General features: G+C 40.6%; 1 protein-coding gene across 3 annotated transcripts in view; it reads left to right on the top strand.

Moving 5' to 3' along the window:
• LOC141207720 (cohesin subunit SA-2-like) overlaps positions 1-22,037 on the top strand; it is a 126,197-nt gene that overhangs the window by 24,700 nt on the left and 79,460 nt on the right. For all 3 annotated transcript variants that reach the window (XM_073664433.1, XM_073664432.1, XM_073664434.1), the window contains exons 5-12: positions 8,251-8,347; positions 14,345-14,421; positions 15,643-15,714; positions 16,135-16,339; positions 16,646-16,797; positions 17,708-17,781; positions 20,030-20,153; positions 21,619-21,717. In XM_073664433.1, the coding sequence (XP_073520534.1) occupies positions 8,251-8,347; positions 14,345-14,421; positions 15,643-15,714; positions 16,135-16,339; positions 16,646-16,797; positions 17,708-17,781; positions 20,030-20,153; positions 21,619-21,717 (900 nt within the window). The remainder of the gene's footprint in view (positions 1-8,250; positions 8,348-14,344; positions 14,422-15,642; positions 15,715-16,134; positions 16,340-16,645; positions 16,798-17,707; positions 17,782-20,029; positions 20,154-21,618; positions 21,718-22,037) is intronic.

Raw genomic sequence — 22,037 nt, 5'->3', positions numbered from 1 at the left:
TGGAAAGATGTATTTAAGATATTATCATTCTGTGCGGGAAATGGCGTCCCAATGAATCCAGCTTTGGCCCTATTGAACATAGGCATTACCGACCTCCCATACAAGAACAGATGGCTCTGTTCTTTTATATTAACGGCGGCCAGACAAGCCCTTGCCTCTAAGTGTAAAGCCCAATCTGCTCCATCAATGGACGACATCTGGTGCAGAATGGACTCATATAACTCTTATGAAATGATTCTGTCATGGGACGGTTCGAAAAAAGATAAGACCCAACAATGCTGGTGTGCATGGCTGGAAGTTAAAGCACTTTTTCATAGCCAAAAATCTTAGGGGTAATTTGTTCACAGTAGTTATTTTGTAGAATACACTCCTTTTCCTGGTCCCCCCCCCCCTCCTCCTTTACTGAGAGGTTGGCGTATATTTTGCTGCCCTTCCTCTCTTTTTCCCCAGGTTCATGACACTAGAAGTTTCTTGTTATTTTCTCTTAGATACTTTATTGTATTCTATGTTGCATGTGATGTACCTGATACCCCTCTCCTATGTTATGTTGAAAAACTTCAATAAAAATCTTATTGTTTAAAAACAGGTATAGAAATAAGTAACGTTTACCCTTTATCAGGCATGTAAGCAGTGAGCACTGTTCACTGTGTGCACACTAGATGAAATACTAAATCCTGATTTGCCTTATTTTGGGGGGAGCCCACCCCATACCCTTGATTTTTCTAATTTGTGAAAAGTGACCACTGCTTACTCTTCGGATGAAGGGTATTTATCCGAAACGTTACGTATTCCTATACAGACTACAGCGTGATTTATGGATTTGAGATATTCTGAATACACTTTAATTAAGCATCTCTACGTGCCTTACGTTGTGCTGCTGCTTACTCCTATCTACAATACTTCTAATTGTACTTTTATGAGACCCAGAAAGTGGGCCTCCTAGATTTACATTGAGAGCTTGTGACTGCTACCTGTGATTTCCGGTCAGTCAAGAGCTGCGGTCACAAGATGATGGTATATTACTATAGGCAGGATATAGGCCTTAGTGACACCACTGCAGGGGTGAAGAAAAAAAAGCACTGGAGTGGGGCTTTAACCAATTAACAACTAATGATATGTATAGTATGTCATGAGCAGGTGTCAGTTCCCGCATCATGACGTGCAATATGCATCATGTAATTGAACTGTCACTGTGTGAAAACACACAGTGACAGCTCAGTGCCGACAGTGGTCACTGGCTGCTGATCAGCATGGCTAGAGATGCGGGGACCCATTTCAACGGTCTCCGCTCTCTGATTGCTGTGATCAGTCAGTCACTCTGATTAACTGACCACAGCATGATCGTGCGGGAGGTGCTGAAATATCTGCACTTCCCTTCATGGGAGCTGTACACAGCTGACTGCCAAGCTCTTACGGTAACAGCCACAGACGGTGCACGCACCGCCCCTGGCTGATTGACCCTCTTGATTGATATCTATTGCGACATTTAGAAGGTTGTGAGAGTGAGAGAGCTCCCTCTCTCACCCCCCATTGGCGCCCCCTGCGACAAAATTATGGTGAGCCGATGGTTGTAATGGTACCCGAAGGTCAAACAATGACCTCCTGGTGTGCCAGGTAGGGTGGCCTGTTAGACCTAGCCATAGGCAGGGTGTGACTGGCGATATGCCTGTGTAATATCACAGGTCTCATGCATTGCAGTGCTGGTGCATTACAATGCATGAGACAAGTGATCAGCGTAATAAAAGTTAAAGTACCATAGAGAGACTAAGTAAAAAAGATAAGAAGAAGATTGTTTCTTAATAATTTTTCAATCAACCCTCCTCCCCCTCCCTAAAATAAAGAACAAAAAATATTATACCAATAAATACACATGTATGTAAAAACAAAAATTAACAAAAAAGTACAGATATTTGGTATCGGCCGTGTCCGGAGCGACCCGATCTATCAAGCTGTCAAACCAGTTAACCCCTACAATGAACACCGCAAAAAAAATTATAAAAAATGTGGCAAAAAAGCTATGCTTTTTCATCATACCACTGGGAAAAAAGTAGAATAAAACGTGATCAAAAAGAAAATAAAATGGTATCTCTGAAAACGTTATCTTGTCCTGCAAAGAACAATTCCCAATGCAGCTCCATCAGTGGAAAATAGAAAAGCTCTCAGAATACAGTGATGCAAAAACAATATTTTTTCTATAAAATTTTTTATTGTGTGCAAACGACAAAAAAAACCCCACATAAATGTAGCTTCGTTGTAATCGTACTGACCCGAAGTATAAAGTTGGCTTATCAATTTAACCACACTCTGAATGGCATAAACCCCCCAAAAAACAATCTCTGAGTTGCTGTTTTTGCTCATTCTGCCTCCCAAAAATTGTAATAGAAAGAAATCAAGAAATATTATGTACCCAATTCCAATAAAAACTCCAACTCATCCAGCAAAAAACAAGCCCTCCATGACTGTCAGCAGAAGTTTACAAAAACGATGGCTCTTAAAATATGAGGATGCAAAAACTTTTTTTATTTTTTACAAAAACAAGTTTATTTAGCGTGTGACAGCAGCAAAAAACTAAAAAAACTATATAAATCTGGAATCTCTGTAAGGCTATGTGCCCACGACGCAGAAATGCTCTGGATTTTTCCTGAGCGTTTATGCATCTCCCTGGCAGAAAAAACGCATGCGGATTTTACATGCGTTTTTTCAGCCAGGGACAAGCGTTTGTCACGCGTTTTGCGCATGCGGGTTGTCAATCGCTTTCCAAGTGACTTTAGCATGACTTGGAAAAGTGCTTGACAACTTGGTCACACTATATAAATCCATGCAACCGGCATGGATTTTATATAGTGTGACCAAGTTAGTTAAAAAAAAAGAATAAAAATGGTAAAAAATAAAGAAAAACCATTATACTCACCTTTCGATGGCTCCCGGTCTCCTTCTCCGATGCGTCCGGTCTCCTCGGTGTCTCGTGGTGGTGAAAAAAGGACCTTCCATGACGTCATTTAGTCATGTGACAGGTCACGCGACCGCCGACGTCAGCGGTCATGTGACCTGTCACATGACTGAATGACGTCATGGAAGGTCCTTTTACTCCATCGCGAGCCATCGGGGAGCCAAGACGTACCGGATAGAAGACCACGGCCATCAGAAGGTGAGTATAATGTGTTTTTTTTATTTTTTTTTATTTTAAATTCTTTCTTTTTTAACAGATACTATGGTACCCGGGTCTGGAGGAGAGTCTCCTCTTCTCCAGACCCAGATACCATCCGCACATTGAATCTCTTAATATCCGCATGTGCACATGTAGTCATGCGGATATTAAGCGATTCAATGCAAGTCAATGGCGGCGGCAAAAACGCCGCGATTCCGCAAAATAATTCGTAGTGCTGCGGATTTTTTCCGCAATGATAATCCGCAGCGGAAATTTCCGCAGCATGTGCACAGCACATGCGGATTATCATTGGGGAACATAGCAAACCTACTAACAAGCGTTTCTGCAGCGGAATTGCCGCTGCCGAAACGCTTAAAAAAAACCGCATAGTGGGCACACAGCCTAATTCGCACCGACCCGAAGAATAAAGTCAGCTTAAAAAAAGAGTAAAGGAACGGCTTAAAAAATAAATAAAACCAATTCTTCACCTGCTGTTGATTGGTTCATTCTGCCTCCCAAAGATCGGCTCACATTTGTCCTGGTCATTTTTACCTATTTCCCTCTGTGAACATGTAAAGTCTGGGGCTAAAACAACGTTATAGTGGTAAAAATGTATTTTTTTTCTCTTCATCGCGCAATGGTATAACATTTTGTGAAATGCATGTGGTGTCAATATGATAACTGCACCCCTAGATAATTTTATTAAGAGGTGTAGTATGAAAAATGGGGTTACCTATGGGATGTCCTGCTGTCCTGACACCTCAGGGGCTCTGCCAATGTGACATGGTACCCACAAACCATTCCAGGCAAATCTGCACTCCGATATGGCCCTTCTTCCCTTCCGAGCTTTACACTGTGTCTCAAAAGTAGTTTTCAACCACATATGGGGTATTGCCGTACTCAGGAGATATTGCTTAACAAATTTTGTGGTCCATTTTTTCTTATTAGCCCTTTTGGAAATTTAAAAACTTGGGGCTAAAACAACATAGTTAAAAAGATTGAAAAAAAGACCTAGGTTCATCAAGTTCAACCTTCCTCTACCAATTGTACATTTTGTCACTAAATTAACTGTAACCCAAAATGTTAAGCGTTTTGAGGAAATCATCCAGCCCTTTTTTGAAAGCTGTTATAGTGTCACCCATTACTACCTCTTGTGGTAGGGAATTCCACAGTCTGACTGCTTTGACTGTAAAGAACCCTTTCCTGTTTAGCTGCTGGAATCGCCTTTCTTCCACTCGTAATGAGTGCCCCCTGGTCCTTAGTGTTGTCTTTGGAAGTAATAAGTCATGTGTCAGTCCTTTGTACTGACCACACATATATTTATGCATGGAAATGAGATAACCTCTGAGGCTTCTTTTTTCTAAGTTTAACAAACCCAACTCTACTAACCTCTCATCATATGAGAGGTCTTCCATCCCTCATAATAATCTAGTTGCCGCCTTTGAACTGACTCTAACTTCTGAATATTCTTTTTAAAATGTGTAGCCCAAAACTGGATCCCATATTCTAGATAACATTACATTTAATGGAAAAAATGTAACTTTTCAATTTCACAGCCCAATGTTATACAATTCTGTGAAATACCTGTGGGTTTAGAATGATCACTACACCCCTGGAGGAATTCTTCGAATGGTTTAGATTCCCAAATGGGGTCACTTGTGAGGGTTTCTTCTGTTTTGGAACCTTGATGGCTCTGCAAATATGTAAGATATAAACCTTCGGCACAATAATTTGTAGGACAAAAGTTGTAGATGCCAATAAATGTTATTTAGAGCAACCCAAAAGAATAGACCAACATTTTGGCTAACGCTTCTATCAAGGTTTTATCTAAATATAGAAAAAATAAAATAAGTATGTACTTATACAAAGTAAAATATAATAGAGTTGCTATGTATTACTCATGAAAAAGACGTTCATAAAAAGAAAACCAATTATAAACACAAAATTGCTCATAAGAAATAATAACAACAATGATAACTCAGGGAAACTAAGGAATGTTGTAACATTATCAATGTATATCAAAGGTGTAATTAAAGTTTGGTCATCCAGAGACTGCCAGGTAACCAGGGACCATGGGTAGGAGTCTCAACCTCCATATGGGAAAACCGCAGAAGAAATGTAACAATATATAGACCAAAGGCCTAATGAAAGTATACCTTATCCGGTGATCGGTGCTCCTTGGGTCAGGCATGTGAAGAGATGGGAATCCACATGAAGTGTGCGCCAATGTGCGGAAGAAAATGAAGTGTCCCACTAAATACCGGTGCCAGAGAGAGAAAGCGGAAATGACGTCAGTGGAATGCGTTCCAAAGAGCGGAACTACGTCACAGCGAGGCTTGGAAGGCAGAAAACAGGATGCAGGCGTAATAGAGATTACTGTCTCATTTAAATATATAGGCGCATTCGTGGAATCAGAGCCAAACTCAGAATAGGAATTGTATTAATTAAAAAAGGGGATAACGGACTCTAATGGTATAAGAGGAGAGAAAGATTTGTATAGTAAATATAGGGAAAATAAGAGACATAAAAGGAGAAAAAAGGGGAGAAAAAAAAAAAAAAGGGGGGAGAGGAAAAAGGAGGAAAAGGGGTGAAAAACGGGGGGGAAGAGCAATAAGGAACTAATTCTAAATAAAACTAGATAGGACCAAAATGAAGGATAAGGAACAGATACTTCATGGAAACCTTATGGCACCTGTAATCAAAAGAGACAAAATTAATAATTATAACATCATGTCATATCAAGAAGGAAGACGAGAACCATGTGTCTTAATAATATTATACGCAACTCAATAAAGAATCTCATACTCCCGATTAAGACCATTAGGTTCAACGGTATTAAGACGAAATATCCAGAATGCGTCCCTTTCCGTCAACTTCAGTGTCCTATTTCCACCTCGTCTGGGACTTGGTATTGTTTCCAATATTTGGAAACGTAATTGTGAGACATTATGTCCTGCTGATAAAAAATGAGCAGGAATCGGGAGCATTGTTCTCTTACATCTTATAGTAGACTTGTGTTGGGATATACAGTCTCGGATATGTTGGGTAGTCTCACCAACATATCCGAGACCACATGGACACTTAATCAAGTATACAGCAAAAGAAGAATTACATGTATAAAAACCACGTATTGGAAATTTCTCTCCTGTTCTAGGATGACAGAAGTAGTTCACTTTGATAACATTAGAGCACTGAGGACAGTGTAGACACAGAAAAGTGCCTTTCCTAGGTGTAGCTCTGCAAATATGACATGGCATCTACCATCTATTCCAGACAATTTTTCACTCCAAAAATCAAATGTCGCTTTTTCCCTTCCAAGCCCTGCCATGTGCCCAAACAAGAGTTTCTGACCACATATGGGGTATCCCTGTGGGTTCAAGATGCTCACCACATTTCTAGATAAGTTCCTTTAGGGGTGTATTTTCCAAAATGGGGTCACTTGTGGGGAGTTTTTACTGTTTAGGCACACCAGGGGCTCTCCAAATGCGATGTGGTGTCTGCTATCTATTACAGCCAATTTTGTGTTCCAAAAGTCCTTCCCTTTCAAGCCCTGCCATGCAGCCAAACATCATTCCAGTGGTATCGGCATACTTAGGAGAAATTGCATAACAAATTGTATGGTTCATCCTTGTGAAAATGTAAAATTTGGGGCTAAAGCAACATTTTTGTGGGAAAAATTAACATTTTTATTTTTACCTTCCACATTGCATTAATTCCTTTGTCACTTTTGGGTATTTTCTGTCATATAGGCCCCTCAAAGTCACTTCAATTGTCCCTAAAAACAGTGGCTTTGTAAATTTTGTTAGAAAAATGAAAAATTTCTGATCAGCTTTTAACCCTTCTAACTTCCTAACAAAATTTAAAAAAAAAAAAATGATGCAGATGTAAAGTAGACATGTGGTAAATGTTATTTATTAACTATTTTGTGTGGTATAACTATCTGACTTTAAGAGCATAAAAATTCAATATTTGAAAATTGCAAAAATTTCTAATTTTTTGTCAAATTTTCGATATTTTCATAAATAAACACAAATCATAGCGACCAACATTTACCATTATCATGAAGTACAATATGTCTCGATAAAACATTCTCAGGATCACGGGTATGTGTTGAAGCGTTCCAGAGGTATTACCTCATAAAGTGACACTGGTTGGATTTTAAAAATGAGGCTATATTTCCTCTGATTGCCCACGAGAATGGATGGGTTTGTGAATTGAGGAACAGTAGATCAGGCAAGGCATGTTAAAGAGGTTGTCCACTACTTTATCATTGATCATCAATGTCTGATTGGTCGGTGTCAACCCCTGCTGATCAGCTGCACTCGGTGTTGACGGCGGTGGCCGCCAGCCGGAAATGCTCAATTGCGGAGCTGTTCCACCTTCTTATGGTGGCCGCAGCCAGGTACTGCACATCCACCTCATAATTAAATCAATAGGAGGCGAATGTGCAGTACCCTGCTGCGGCCACCATCAGAAGATATAGCAGCTTCGCAGTTGAGCATTTCCGCCCAACATCCACTACTATCACCGTCAGCAGCTGATTGGTCAGGGTTAGTGTTGAGTTAGTATGTTAGGTTAACCCTTTCACCGAGTATGCTCGGGCCGAGCTCCGAGTATTTATAGCTGCTTGGTGATAAGGTTAAATCGCTCCTGTGTGCATGATTTGCAACTGTTTGACAGCTTTATTACATGTGAGGAATGTCTATTTCTTACACATTCCTCACATGTAATAAAGCTGTCAAACAGTTGCAAATCATGCACACGGGAGCGATTCAACCATATCACCGAGCAGCTGTAAATACTCGGAGCTCGGCCCGAGCATACTCGGACAGAACATACTTGCTCAACCCTAGTCAGGGTCCAACCGCCGGCACCTCCGCCGATCAGTCATTGATGACGTATATTAAGGATAAGTCATCAATGATAAAGTAGTGGACAACCTCTTTAAGAATATAAAATGCCTGATCCCTTTCTCCACTATCAGCAATGTCAGGTGACTGCAGAATTGTCAGAGAACCACTGATGAATAGAACTATTCTTCTGTACCAGTGTGATGGGTGTACATACATAGATGTAATGTATTTCATGGAGCTCCTTTGTAGTCTGTTGTAGATGACTGGATTAAAGCCTATCAGGAGGACAGGGATGCAGCTCTGCTCGATCTCATTACTTTCTATATTCAGTGCTCAGGATGTCAAGGTAAGTGCATTCATCCAATACTTTTAGAAATTATATATAATTGATCAGCGGGAAAACTAAAGTGATTGTTATGTAAATAAAGATTAATCAGTTATACAACATTAAAAACCACTTCAGGGGATCATTTTCTAGTGTGTAGTGTAGATAGAATAAATATTATGCAAAAAAATGTATAAGGCTGTGTGTCCACGATGCGTTTTTAAGCGTTTCTGCAGCGGCAATTCCGCTGCAGAAACGCTTAAAAAACGCTTGGTAGAAGGTCTGCCATGTTCCCCAATGATAATCCGCATGTGCTGTGCACATGCTGCGGAAATTTAAGCTGCGGATTATCATTGCGGAAAAAAACGCAGCACTACTAATTATTTTGCGGAAGCACTGCGTTTTCGCCGCCATTGACTTGTATTGGAACGCATGAAATCCGCATCACTGCATCTGTACATGCGAAATCCATGCGTTTCAATGTGCGGATGGTACCCGGGTGTGGAGGACAGGAGACTCTCCTCCGGACCCGGGTACCATAGAACCTATAAAAAAAAGAATAAAATAAATATTATACTTCCCTTCTGATGGCCCCCCGTGTGCTTGTCTCTTCTTGCCGGCACCATTCTTTACGGTCACACTATATAAATCCATGCTGGTTGCATGGATTTATATAGTGTGACCAAGTTGTCAAGCACTTTCCAAGTGATGCTAAAATCTCTTGGAAAGCGCTGACAACCCGCATGTGGAAATGCATGCAAAAACGCTTCACATCCGCTTGTCCAGGGCAGGAAAAACGCATGTAAAATTCGCATGTACAATCCGCATGCGTTTTTTCTGCCAGGCAGATGCAGAAACGCTCAGGAAAAATCCGGAGCATTTCTGCATCGTGGGCACATAGCCTTACTATGTTATTATGGTTTATTTACACAAAGACCCCTTAAATATTAAGAACAGTATGCATTAAAACGGTTGTATGGGACTACAACATTGATGACCTTTCCCATTGAGACAAAAAAGAGCAGAGCTGTAGTAAAGGAGAACAGCGACTTTACAGTGTAGTGAGCTGTTCTGGCTTTGTACATTGTGCACTTCCACAGAGTCTGCTTACACTTGAATGGTGGGATCAACACTGATCTGATATTGATGACTTATTTTAACCCCTTCACAACATATAACGTACATTTACATCATATGTCGTGTCCCTCACTTTGATCTGGCTCACACGCTGAGCTTGCATCTTTGCATCTTTCCCGGGGCGACATTTAATATACACCGGCAAGGGGGTGCGTGACATTATCGCAGGGCGCCAATGAGTTGACATGACAGCCAGGGGTCTGCTGTCATGACGATTCTCCTGTGAAAGAAAGCGTTTATCTGGCGCTCATAGGAGACCTTTATTTTCTCTACACATAACAGTGCTGATGCACTGTTATACGGTCATGGCCAAAAGTGTTGGCACCCTTGAAATTGTTTCAGAAAGTGAATTATTTCTCCCAGAAAATTATTATAATTACACATTTTATAATTCCAGTTGATAGTTATAGGAAGCAATTGATTTACAGTTATTTATTCCAAAGGGTGTGCAACCAAATATTAAGTTGAGGGTGCCAATAATTTTGTCCAGCCCATTTTTGGGGGTTTGTGTGAAATTATGTCCAATTTGCCTTTTATTCCTCAGTTTTTTGTGTTGCTCCAACACTCACAAAGGAAATAAACATGTGTTTGTATATAGCAAATTGTCTTTTCAGAGAGGAAGAGGACCAGAACTCTAGTGCTACCTACAGAAAGTAGCAATCCTAAAAGTCAATAGTGACCCTTTAACGAGCCTTATCACATGACTTAGAATATAAGCCAGAACCAGAAACTCAATTTGCAGACACTGTGTTTTGGGGTACTGCCCCTCGTCAGTCTAAAGTGTGAGTTCTGATTTGGGTGGATGAGAGGCGTCAGACTGGTATCTAAGGGGTAACATTTGTCCTTGCGGAGAGCGACATGTTAAGCATGTCACGTTGAGGAGACTTTTAAAGCCACAATGCTCCTCTGGGAAATATGCAAATTGTCTCTTCAGAGAGGAAGAGGACCAGAACTCTAGTGCCACCAGAGGAAGTAGCAATCCTACTTTAAAAGTCTCCTCACCGTGACATGCCTAACATGTCGCTCTCAGCAAGGAGAAATGTTACCCCTTAGATACCGGTCTGACGGGTGATGCAAAAAATCCCTGCCTATTAACTTCATTTCCATATCCCCCTCCCCTCCCCTGCATGTCACAGGGCCCTGTGACGTGCCTTTCCCGGTCGGATCCCGCGCCTGCGCAATTTACCCTGTACGGACGGCGCTCTTCTTCCTGCAGTCTGTGTAGCCTTGTGGAGCAGGAAACTTGTGTGCAGGCGCCGCGAAGGCAGAGTGACTCACCGGCGACTGCGTCCGCTCTCCAAGCTTTAAGCCAAAGGACTCTACAGAGGGCAATGATGTTGCTTGAAGCATGAGCCAAGCAACTGGCAGGGTAAAGTGAGGCAGAATAGAGATACTTACCCACCTGTGCAATCTGGTGTACGAGATTGGGCAGTTCTGAGACTGAGGTGCCTGAAAGGATGCCTCGGCTAAGTAGTTTGGATCAGGCAGAAACTGCCTCAAGACCTAGCTGGCTTTGAAGACCGGTCATAAGACCAAGTAGGCACGTCTCTCTCTCAGCTACAGCTCACATTTTGGCTAGTTACTCACCAGCAGCACACTCGATTCTGTTCAACATCCAGCAGACTGACAACTCTCGTGAACACAGGCCCAGGGTTTTAGTTAAAGCTAGCCAAGTGCATCCAATCAAGACCTGAAGTGCGAGGATTTAACTCAGTCCTACCCAGCTCTGTGGTTCTTGTTATAAATAACAAGGACAAGTCTAAGAAAAATGCTATTACGTAATTATATACACTGCTCAAAAAAATAAACGGAACACTCAAATAACACATCCTAGATCTGAATGAATGAAATATTCTCATTGAATACTTTGTTCTGTACAAAGTTCAATGTGCTGACAACAAAATCACACAAAAATCATCAATGGAAATCAAATTTATTAACCAATGGAGGCCTGGATTTGGAGTCACCCCCAAAATTAAAGTGGATAAACACACTGCAGGCTGATTCAACTTTGATGTAATGTCCTTAAAACAAGTCAAAATAAGGCTCAGTATTGTGTGTGGCCTCCACGTGCCTGTATGACTTCCCTACAACGCCTGGGCATGCTCCTGACGAGGTTGCGGATAGTCTCCTGTGGAATCTCCTCCCAGACCTTGACTAAAGCATCCACCAACTCCTGGACAGTCCGTGGCGCAACGTGACGTTGGTGGATGGAGCGAGACATGATGTCCCAGATGTGCTCAATCTTATTCAGGTCCGGGGAACGGGCGGGCCAGTCCATAGCTTCAATGCCTTCATCTTGCAGGAACTGCTGGCACACTCCAGCCACTTGAGGTCTGGCATTGTCCTGCATTAGGAGGAACCAAGGGCCAACCGCACCAGCATATGGTCTCACAAGGGGTCTGAGAATCTCATCTCGGTACCTAATGGCAGTCAGGCTACCTCTGGCGAGCACATGGAGGGCTGTGCGGCCCTCCAAAGAAATGCCACCCCACACCATTATTGACCCACTGCCAAACCGGTCATGCTGAAGGATGCTGCAGGCAGCAGATAGCTCTCCACGGCGTCTCCAGACTCTGTCATGTCTGTCATGTGCTCAGTGTGAACCTGCTTTCATCTGTGAAGAGCACAGGGCGCCAGTGGCGACTTTGCCAATCCTGGTGTTCTGTGGCAAATGCCAAGCGTCCTGCGTGGTGTTGGGCTGTGAGCACAACCCCCATCTGTGGACGTCGGGCCCTCATACCACCCTCATGGAGTCGGTTTCTAACCGTTTGTGCAGACACATGCACATTTGTGGCCTGCTGGAGGTCATTTTGCAGGGCTCTGGCAGTGCTCCTCCTGTTCCTCCTTGCACAAAGGTGGAGGTAGCGGTCCTGCTGCTGGGTTGTTGCCCTCCTACGGCCCCCTCCACGTCTCCTGGTGTACTGGCCTGTCTCCTGGTAGCGCCTCCAGCCTTTGGACACTACGCTGACAGAAACAGCAAACCTTCTTGCCACAGCTCGCATTGATGTGCCATCCTGGATGAGCTGCACTACCTGTGCAACATCTGTGGGTTGTAGAGTCCGTCTCATGCTACCACGAGTGTGAAAGCACAGCCAACATTCAAAAGTGACCAAAACATCAGCCAGAAAGCATTGATATTGAGATGTGGTCTGTGGTCCCACCTTTATTGAGGGTGTCTTGATAATTGCCAATAATTTCCATCTATTATCTTTTCCATTTGCACAGCAGCATGTGAAATTGATTGTCAATCAGTGTTGCTTCCTAAGTGGACAGTTTGATTTCACAGAAGTTTGATTTACTTGGAGTTATATTCTGTTGTTTTAAGTGTTCCCTTTATTTTTTGAGCAGTGTATATATAATATACAGTACAGACCAAAAGTTTGGACACACCTTCTCATTAAAGATTTTTCTGTCTTTTCATGACTATGAAAATTGTACATTGACACTGAAGGCATCAAACTATGAATTAACACATGTGGAATTATATACTTAACGAAAAAGTGTGAAACAACTGAAAATATGTCTAATATTCTAGGTTCTTCAAAGTAGCCACCTTTTGCTTTGATGACTGCTTTGCACACTCTTGGCATTCTCTTGACGAGCTTCAAGAGGTAGTCACCGGAAATGGTTTTCACTTCACTGGTGTGCCCTTTCAGGTTTAATAAGTGGGATCTCTTACCTTATAAATGGGGTTGGGACCATCAGCAACAAGCAGAAGAGACTTGTTTGGACTAAAGAACACAAGTAATGGACATTAGACCAATGGAAATCTGTGCTTTGGTCTGATGAGTCCAAATTTGAGATCTTTGGTTCCAACCACCGTGTCTGTGCGACGCAGAAAAGCTGGACTCTACATGCCTGGTTCCCACCATGAAGCATGGAGGAGGAGGTGTGATGGTGTGGGGGTGCTTTGCTGGTGACACTGTTGGGGATTTATTCAAAATTGAAGGCATACTGAACCAGCATGGCTACCACAGCATCTTGCAGCGGCATGCTATTCCATCCGGTTTGCGTTTAGTTGGACCATCATTTATTTTTCAACAGGACAATGATCCAAAACACTCCTCCAGGCTGTGTAAGGGCTATTTGACCAAAAAAGAGAGTGATGGGGTGCAACGCCAGATGACCTGGCCTCCACAGTCACCAGACCTGAACCCAGTCGAGATGGTTTGGGGTGAGCTGGACCGCAGAGTGAAGGCAAAAGGGCCAACAAGTGCTAAGCATCTCTGGAAACTCCTTCAAGATTGTTGGAAGACCATTTCTGGTGACTACCTCTTGAAGCTCATCAAGAGAATGCCAAGAGTGTGCAAAGCAGTCATCAAAGCAAAAGGTGGCTACTTTGAAGAACCTAGAATATAAGACATAATTTCAGCTGTTTCACACTTTTTTGTTAAGTATATAATTCCACATATGTTAATTCATAGTTTTGATGCCTTCAGTGTGAATGTACAATTTTCATAGTCATGAAAATACAGAAAAATCTTTATATGAGGTGTGTCCAAAGTTTTGGTCTGTACTGTATGTAATAGCGTTTTGCTTAGACTAGACTTGTCCTTGTTATTTATACTTGGTATTTAATATGACGTACTCATCCAATAACCACTTGGGTGGGCAGACATGGCATTTCTGTAAGTGAGATTGTAGTGTGTGTTATGTATGAGTTTCCCCCACACAGATATCCAATACACTAAAAGAATGCAAATTGGATGATCATTTGTGAGTTTGTTGGGCTCGTGTTGCAGGAATTAGATTTGTTTTCCTGAACACATTGTAAGTTACTATGTCCTAGAAGGTCTCCATCTCAGATTTCAGGCATGTGCTCAGCATCTATCGTTACTTGTCTATACATGACAGCCCGTTCTCTTTGTATCTGCACAGGGGTGGTCACAGCAGAGCTCTTCCAGAATCCAAACAACAGAAACATAATGCAGAAGCTGACGGAAGAGTTTGATGAGGTACTTAGATAAATATGACATGAGTTTTTCTCTACAACCTGGTAACATCTCTATATTTAGCTTTTGCATGGATGTATCCATTTCTAGGAAATCTGGCACAGTGGGAACAATCATGACTGCTTCATTAGCTGGTACTCCTCTTCTTTATATACACTAATATAACGAAAGCCAGCCATGCATTACTGATTTTATATGGCCGATATCTGTCATATGATGTGAACAGCTGCACCCTAAAACAACAGAAAAAAATCCAATACAGCACATCAACGTTTCCACAGATATCTGCCTTTGGTCGGCATTTGTCATGGTCATACCTGTCACGAGAAGGTGCTGACTGCAGAATATGGTATAACTCTGCCAATGCCAGCCATCGATATTCTATAGTGTTTTATATGTGTCATTTAGGGGAAAATGCTTTTGTTGCTTCAGTTTACCCATGGCGAATCCTCTGTGATTGCTGTGAGGCAATCTGATTCTTTTTTTAAAATTGATACAATCCAGCTATATAAGATATCACATAAAAATTAGTACAAAGTATAGTGCAAAACATGAATAAGTCTATAAAGTTACAATAAGATGAGGGTACACTGGAGAATTTATGGATATTTTTGAGCATTTTTTTCTTTCTGAACTAAATTTAAATTTTGGTTTTTGCTTAATAGTAATTTGTTTGCCTTGTTTTAGGAGAAGCCCACCCCATACCCCAATTTTTATGAATTGTGCGCTGGAATAAAGCGTGCACCTCTTCATATATTTGGTGCCCCTTTCAGCTACTGTGCGTCACCAGGGACAGGAGTACATTTCTGCCTTGATTTGAAGCCATAAAATGTAATAAATTTGATGGGCACACTCAGACAAGCCCCCGTCAAACCACACATCCTGCTTTTCACCACTGGGGTAAAATGTCAAAAAGGTCACAAAATTTTGTACAACTACAAGTTATGGAAAACAATGCCTCATTTCAAACTATTTACTCCAGAATTCTGTAGAAAACTGGTAAATCGACATCTCTGTGTATATGGAAAGCTTCACAAGAAAAGTGTGACCCTGCCATTGGAGAGCTTAAAAAGTGCCTCTCCCAAAACGTACAAGTGCACGTGTGTGTGCACAATTGTTTTAGGATCTATACTTGCCCTACATTTCAAAGCCTATTCTCTGCGGGTGTTCTCCTTCATAGACTGACTGTTTTATCCTGATGCTGACATTGCTTGTTCTTCTTAGGAAACTGGCTTGCAGTTTAAGAAATTCATGGCTTATCCTTGGATTTTAACCATCACCTGGCCAGTCAATTTGGTAAGGTACATTATATGCTGCAAAAATTTGCTGTTACTTTTAATATGTCTTATTTCATGGGGTGTAAAGAAAAAAAAGTTTTACTTAGATTTGGGTGTATCAGGGATTTAGCAGACAGGTGACGGATGGACTGGACCACCTTACTTTCTGTACCAGAATAAACCACCAGAGTGTCTGGCAATTTGTATTAAGTAATACTTCATTATATTATAACAATCCCTTCCCTCTGGCAAGTATTGAAAAATCCAGGAAATTGCCTTTAATATGCCTAGGGGAACCATTTGGCCAGCACATAAACATGCCTATTTTTTATTGGGGGCAATTTTAGTAAGTAAGTCTGTCCTTTTGAAACATACATATATGATGCAGAATATGTAGAAACATTATAGACCCTGATTAACACAATTCTGTGTCTCGCAGGACTCTGAAGATTACCCTCTAATCAGGCCAGGAATTTACTGGAAAAAATTTCGGTCAAACTTCTGTGAATTCACATCTGTGCTGATTCAGCAGTGTCAGTACAGTGTCATATATGATGGCTATCTGCTGAATACCCTTATTTCCCTGCTTTTGGGACTGTCAGACTCCTGTGTTAGAGCTTTCCGGCACACCAGTACATTGTCTGGTAGGTTTTCAGTATACAGGCAAGACCTTATTATACAGTTTACTCTTTTATCACGTATCTAATGTCTATTAGCTGAGCAACTGTTTGTCCTGATTCTTGAACTCCATAACCAATGTCATGGGACTTCTCTGCATTATGCAGTACATGGCTGCTCCTATGAGTCCTGTGTAGTGTATTCTTCAAGGAAACCTAGCAGTCGCTCCTTCATCTGCAAAGTTTAGAGTATGAAAAAAGAACCTCATTAATAAAACTGTCGCTGGTCAGTTAATATTCTGTATTTATCACTATTTTTCTCCTTTGCACTAGCTGTAAAATTGCTGACTGCTCTTATAAGAGTTATCCTAAACCTGGATATCAATATAGACAACTCAGACAGACTGTATGAAGTAGAGAAAAAACGAAGCCATCTTCAAAAGATAAATCCAAGGCTTGAGCAGCTGGACAAAAAGCGGAAAAAGGTATAAAATAATATCTTACATGGTGCAGGTTTTAAGCAGTTTGTTCAGGAGCGCTCTGCTCCACAGGGAACTGTGACTTCCTGATTGCTGGGGGCCACGTACTCCTACTTGATTGACAGTTCGGACCAGTAGCATCGTTATGCTGCTGATCCATACTGTGCTCTCTCCAATGCTGTTAAATGTGCCAGCTTTGCCTCTACAGCATTGAAGGAATACAGCAGACGTGACCTGGTGATAACTGCACTCCAGCAATCCCGTTTTGTTTCAGTGCAGTGTTTACAAGCTTAAAGGGAATTTGTCACCCCCTGGGACGCTTTTAGCCTATTACTATGGGCATACAGGTGGTACAGTAGAATTGTTAAAATAGTCCTACCTGTATGTCTCATAGCTGCTGTCTTGTTGTTGAGAAATCGTCTTTTAATTCTATATGTTAATGTAGGACTATTTTAACAATTCTATCACCTGTATGCCCATTGTAATAGGTATATATTAAAGGGGGTGACAGATTCCCTTTAATATAAAAGAGCTTGTAAATACTGCTCATTTTCGTCCACCACTGATAGGCAGCAAGCTGTAATCCACAAAAGCGGAAATTTTGGCATTAAAGGAACTGGGGGAAAATTTTAATATATAGTATATTTCAAACAATGCACATCAATAAAGATGGGGATAACCATTTTAACGCACTTAGAATGTAACCAACAAGGTGTCATTAGTGACGATTGGTGACAATCACTTTGTTTCCATGAAACAAGTGTGTGTTTGGACGGAACTAGTATGATGGAAAGGGAAAATCATATGAATGCCTAAATGGAATGATATTAACGGCATAGATAAAACAATAAAACCAACAAAGTAGGATGGAAGTTTTGTTTTGGTGTTGTTATCAGTGATTTCTCATTTTGCTTAGTTGCAACAAAGACATCGTGAAATAGAAGATATGATGGATGCGCTATTAAAAGGAACCTTTCTGCAACGGTATCGGTAAGTAACAGTAATAACCCTGGTCCCTTTACCCTTAGATTAGACTGTGCAGATTATCTCTGCTGACCTGTTATCTTTAAAAAGGTTGTCCACTACACTGCATAATGCCCCCATCTATTTAAACAGTGGAAAGAAGATTTTTTTGGAATTACCGTCCATTGTTTTTTGTTGCCTGTGAGCGGCGCTATCATTTCACCGCACGTCACAGCCCAGCATCCAGCGCACGATTTTCCTACAAATGCAGAGAAGAGGGAAAGCGCACGGTGGATACTGGGCTGTGACGTGCAGTGACACTCTGCCCACAGCCCATCAATCGGGGGTGTACATCACTGGGTCATGCCCGGCTGCAGCCGGAACTTGACGTGACATCAGCGGATGTCAGCCAGAGCTGCAGCCGGGGGTCACGTGATGCCTAATGAGCGGTCAGCGATAGCGCCGCTCACAGGAAACAAAAACAATGAAAGGTAATTACAAAAAACTTCTTTACACTGTTTAAATAGATGGAGGCGTTATGTAGTGTAGTGGACAACCTCTTCAATGTTTTGACATATTTTATAATGCACAACTGGGTAATTATTTATTGAGAATTTTTTTTAGTTATACAGATGGGAAACTTTGTGTTATATGCTCGACCTGCTTTAGACATTTCAATATGCTCCTTATCTAATTAGCATTCTAATATTTTTTTCATTGATGGCTATTTAATAGGCAAACATTGCAAGATGTCTGTAAATTTCTACATACATAAATGTGGATCATTGTACATATTTTTGCTGTAAGTGTTGTGCACAACAATATTAAACTAAAAGTAATGAATGTAGCCTATAATACCAGCCAGCATCTTGTCTTCTCTAATATTAGAGCCACTCATGCTTGGAAAAGGAGTAATTTGGGTGATAGATAGAGTCATCGCCGAAAGTGCTGGTACCCTTAAAATTATTCCAGAAAAGGAATACACATGTTTATTTCCTTTGTGTCTATTGGAACAACAGAAAAAAAGACTGCGGAAAAAAAGGCAATTGGACATATTTTCACAAAAAAAAAAATAGGCTGGACAAAATTGTTGGCACCATTCCGAAATTGTGGGTAAACAACTTTGTTTCAGGCATGTGATGCTCAGTCAAACTCACCTGTGGCAAGTAATAGGCATGGTTAATATAAAAATCACACTTGAAACCGGATAAAAAGGGGAGAAGTTGACTCAATCATTCCATTGTGTATCTGTGTGTGCCACACTAAGGATGGAGAACAGAAAGTGGAGAAGAGAACTGTTTGAGGACTTGAGAACCAAAATTGTTGAAAAATATCAACAATCTGAAGGTTACAAGTCCATCTCCAGAGATCTTGATGTTCTTTTGTCCACGCAACATAATGGAAGTTTACAAGCTATGGCACTGTAGTTAATCTCCCTGGAGGTGGATGGCAGAGAAAAATTGATGAAAGGTTACAATGCCGTATGGTCCGGATGGTGGATAGGCAGCCCCAATCAAATTCCAAAGAAAGCTGTCCTGCAGGCTGAGGGTGCATCAGTGTCAGCGCGAACTATCTGTCGACATTTGAATAAAATTATACATCATGACTGTATCTATCACCCAAATTACTCCTTTTCCAAGCAGTGTCAGGAAGACCTCACTGCTGACAGAGACATAAAAAAGTTTGACTTCAGTTTGCCAAAATGTACATGAGTAAGCCAAAACCCTTCTGGGGAAGTGTCTTGTGGACAGATGAGACCAAGATCGAGCTGTTTGGTAAAGCACATCATACCCTTTGTTGTTGCATTTTTACCATAGACTTCTTTATGGGCCTTGAAAATGAAGAAAAAAAACAGTTACAAAATATAAAATGCCATCAAAAATACTATAAAACACATACAGGTGCATCTCACTAAATTAGAATATCATCAACAAGTTAATTTATTTCAGTTCTTCAATACAAAAAGTGAAACATATATTATATAGAGTCATTACAAACAGAGTGATCTATTTCAAGTGTTTATTTCTGTTAATGTTGATGATTATGGCTTACAGACAATGAAAACAAAAAAATCATTATCTCAGTAAATTAGAATGTTTGTAATGACTCTATATAATATATGAGTTTCACCTTGTATTGAAGAACTGAAATAAATCAACTATTTGATGATATTCTAATTTAGTGAAATGCACCTGTACATACTTGAATATATTAGATACATTTTACAGTTTTTCAACTAATGATTAATGTTTGTTGTTTTTAATTCTTTTTACAGGGATGTTGTTTCTGAGATAAGAGCGTTATGTATAGAAGAAATTGGCGTGTGGATGAAAATGTACCCAGATTTGTACTTGAATGACAGTTGCTTAAAGTATGTTGGCTGGATGCTGCACGATAAGGTGGGTTTGTAATGACATTTTCTGCTTGATATGCCAACGTGTCGTCCTTGTCTTGTCTGATCATTGTGTAACTAAAGCAGCTTCTATATATCAGGTATGTTGGTAAAATCTTCAACCTGCAGCATGATCTGCCAGCTGTCTAATATGTGCAGCAAAAGGCTCAGCTGTGTTGGATTTTTCTCACTTTTTTGCTCTTCCCAGTGATGAAAAGATGTCCCGTGGCCTCTCCCATCTCTTCCTATCACATTTCATCATATATGTTTCACCAGGCCTTTTTTTTCTATTCTACAGATGTCATACAGTGAAAAAAATACAGAATGGTATATACATATTTACTAAAACTGGAGATTATTGGGCATGTACACAACTACCTGCACTATAATTGTTTTCTAAATCCTCATAAAGGGATTGTCCACTTTATCTGTATATTATTGTTGGAGACATGATTTTTTGGCACTTACTATTATATATTATGACAGGTTCTGCTCCTTACAGACAGCACAGCTCTCCTGTTCACAAATTGGCTGCTGACGGGGGAGCATGTGACCAGATCTGTCCATCAGCTTCCTCCAATTGTAAAACACTGCATATGCATTAGCTAAACCTGTAATATTAGTAAGTGCCACAAAATCATGTCCCCAACCTCATCTATTAAACTAAACATAAAGAGGACAAATCCTTGAAATAGCAACGCAGAGAGGGACTGGCTGCAGTGAGGATTCTCTCCTAGGTTTGTGTCTTTAGTACTGTGATCTCACATTAAATTGTACAGCGCTGGAGAACGAAACATTGGAAACAGCGGGGACGATAGATGGTTCAAGATGCCAATTCAGGTGATTTAAACAGGAAAATAAAAACCAATAAGCGTGCAGACTCTTCTGGGTTGCTCATAGACTTTAAACATCCAGGCGGTCTGCGTTCTCTGCAGTGATGTTCTAAAACATCACTGCATAGTAGAGCAGCTGCATTCAGGAGCAGGGAGCCGCCGGCTGTCAGACACAGTCATAGAGAAGGCAAAGACGGTTTATTTCCATCTCTGCCTTTTCACAATGAACAAGTGCTGTGTATAAAGTAATAGGAAACACGAACGATGCTTCCTCTTTTTCGTTACAGAAAGGGGAACAAAATTAAAAATGTATTTTTGTTGTCATAAAAAAACAGTGAAAAACAGAAATGTATTTCCTTTTCCACCAAAATCGCATGACATCAGCAAAACATTTAAAAGAGAGAGTATGAAAATTACATAAAAATAAAGCCCCATGTGCCACGAAATAAAAATGAAAAAATTATTTAAATAAACCTCATTCACAAAAAAACCCCTGAAAATATGCCTGCTTAGGAATAGGGGTAAATAGCCCAGTCCTGAACAGCTTAATAAATAACTAGTCCTTCATTATTACTCCGGCCTAACTGCATCTATTTTACACTGCTCTTTTTGTTCTTCATTATTTGTGGCTGCTTTCAGGTCCCAGACGTACGTTTGAGAAGTCTGATTGCACTGCAAGGCATTTATGAGAAAAAGAATCTTGTTTCCAAAATGGACCTTTTTACAATAAGATTCAAGGTAAATACGATAGAAAATGACACTAACGTTATATTTGGTAACAAATTGTTCTGTGTCAATATGCAAATGTGAGAAATGTTATGTTCACGAGGTATAATTCACACAATTTAAAAACTGTTGAAAAATCTCACCCTCAATTTTTCTATGCGTATTTCTTTATTACATCTATTATTTATTGCACCCTTGAAATTGTTCCAGAAAATGAAGTATTTCTCCCAGAAAATTATTGCAATTACACATGTTTTGTTATACACATATTTATTTCCTTTGTGTGTATTGGAACAACACAAAAAAACAGAGAAAAAAAAGGCAGATTGGTT

The sequence above is a fragment of the Phyllobates terribilis genome, unplaced genomic scaffold, assembly GCF_046119375.1.
Source record: "Phyllobates terribilis strain yellow unplaced genomic scaffold, ASM4611937v1 Scaffold_2__4_contigs__length_985480577, whole genome shotgun sequence".
NCBI lineage: Eukaryota > Metazoa > Chordata > Amphibia > Anura > Dendrobatidae > Phyllobates > Phyllobates terribilis.
Note: the sequence above shows the minus strand (reverse complement) of the source record. Positions and strands in the feature narration are given on the sequence as shown.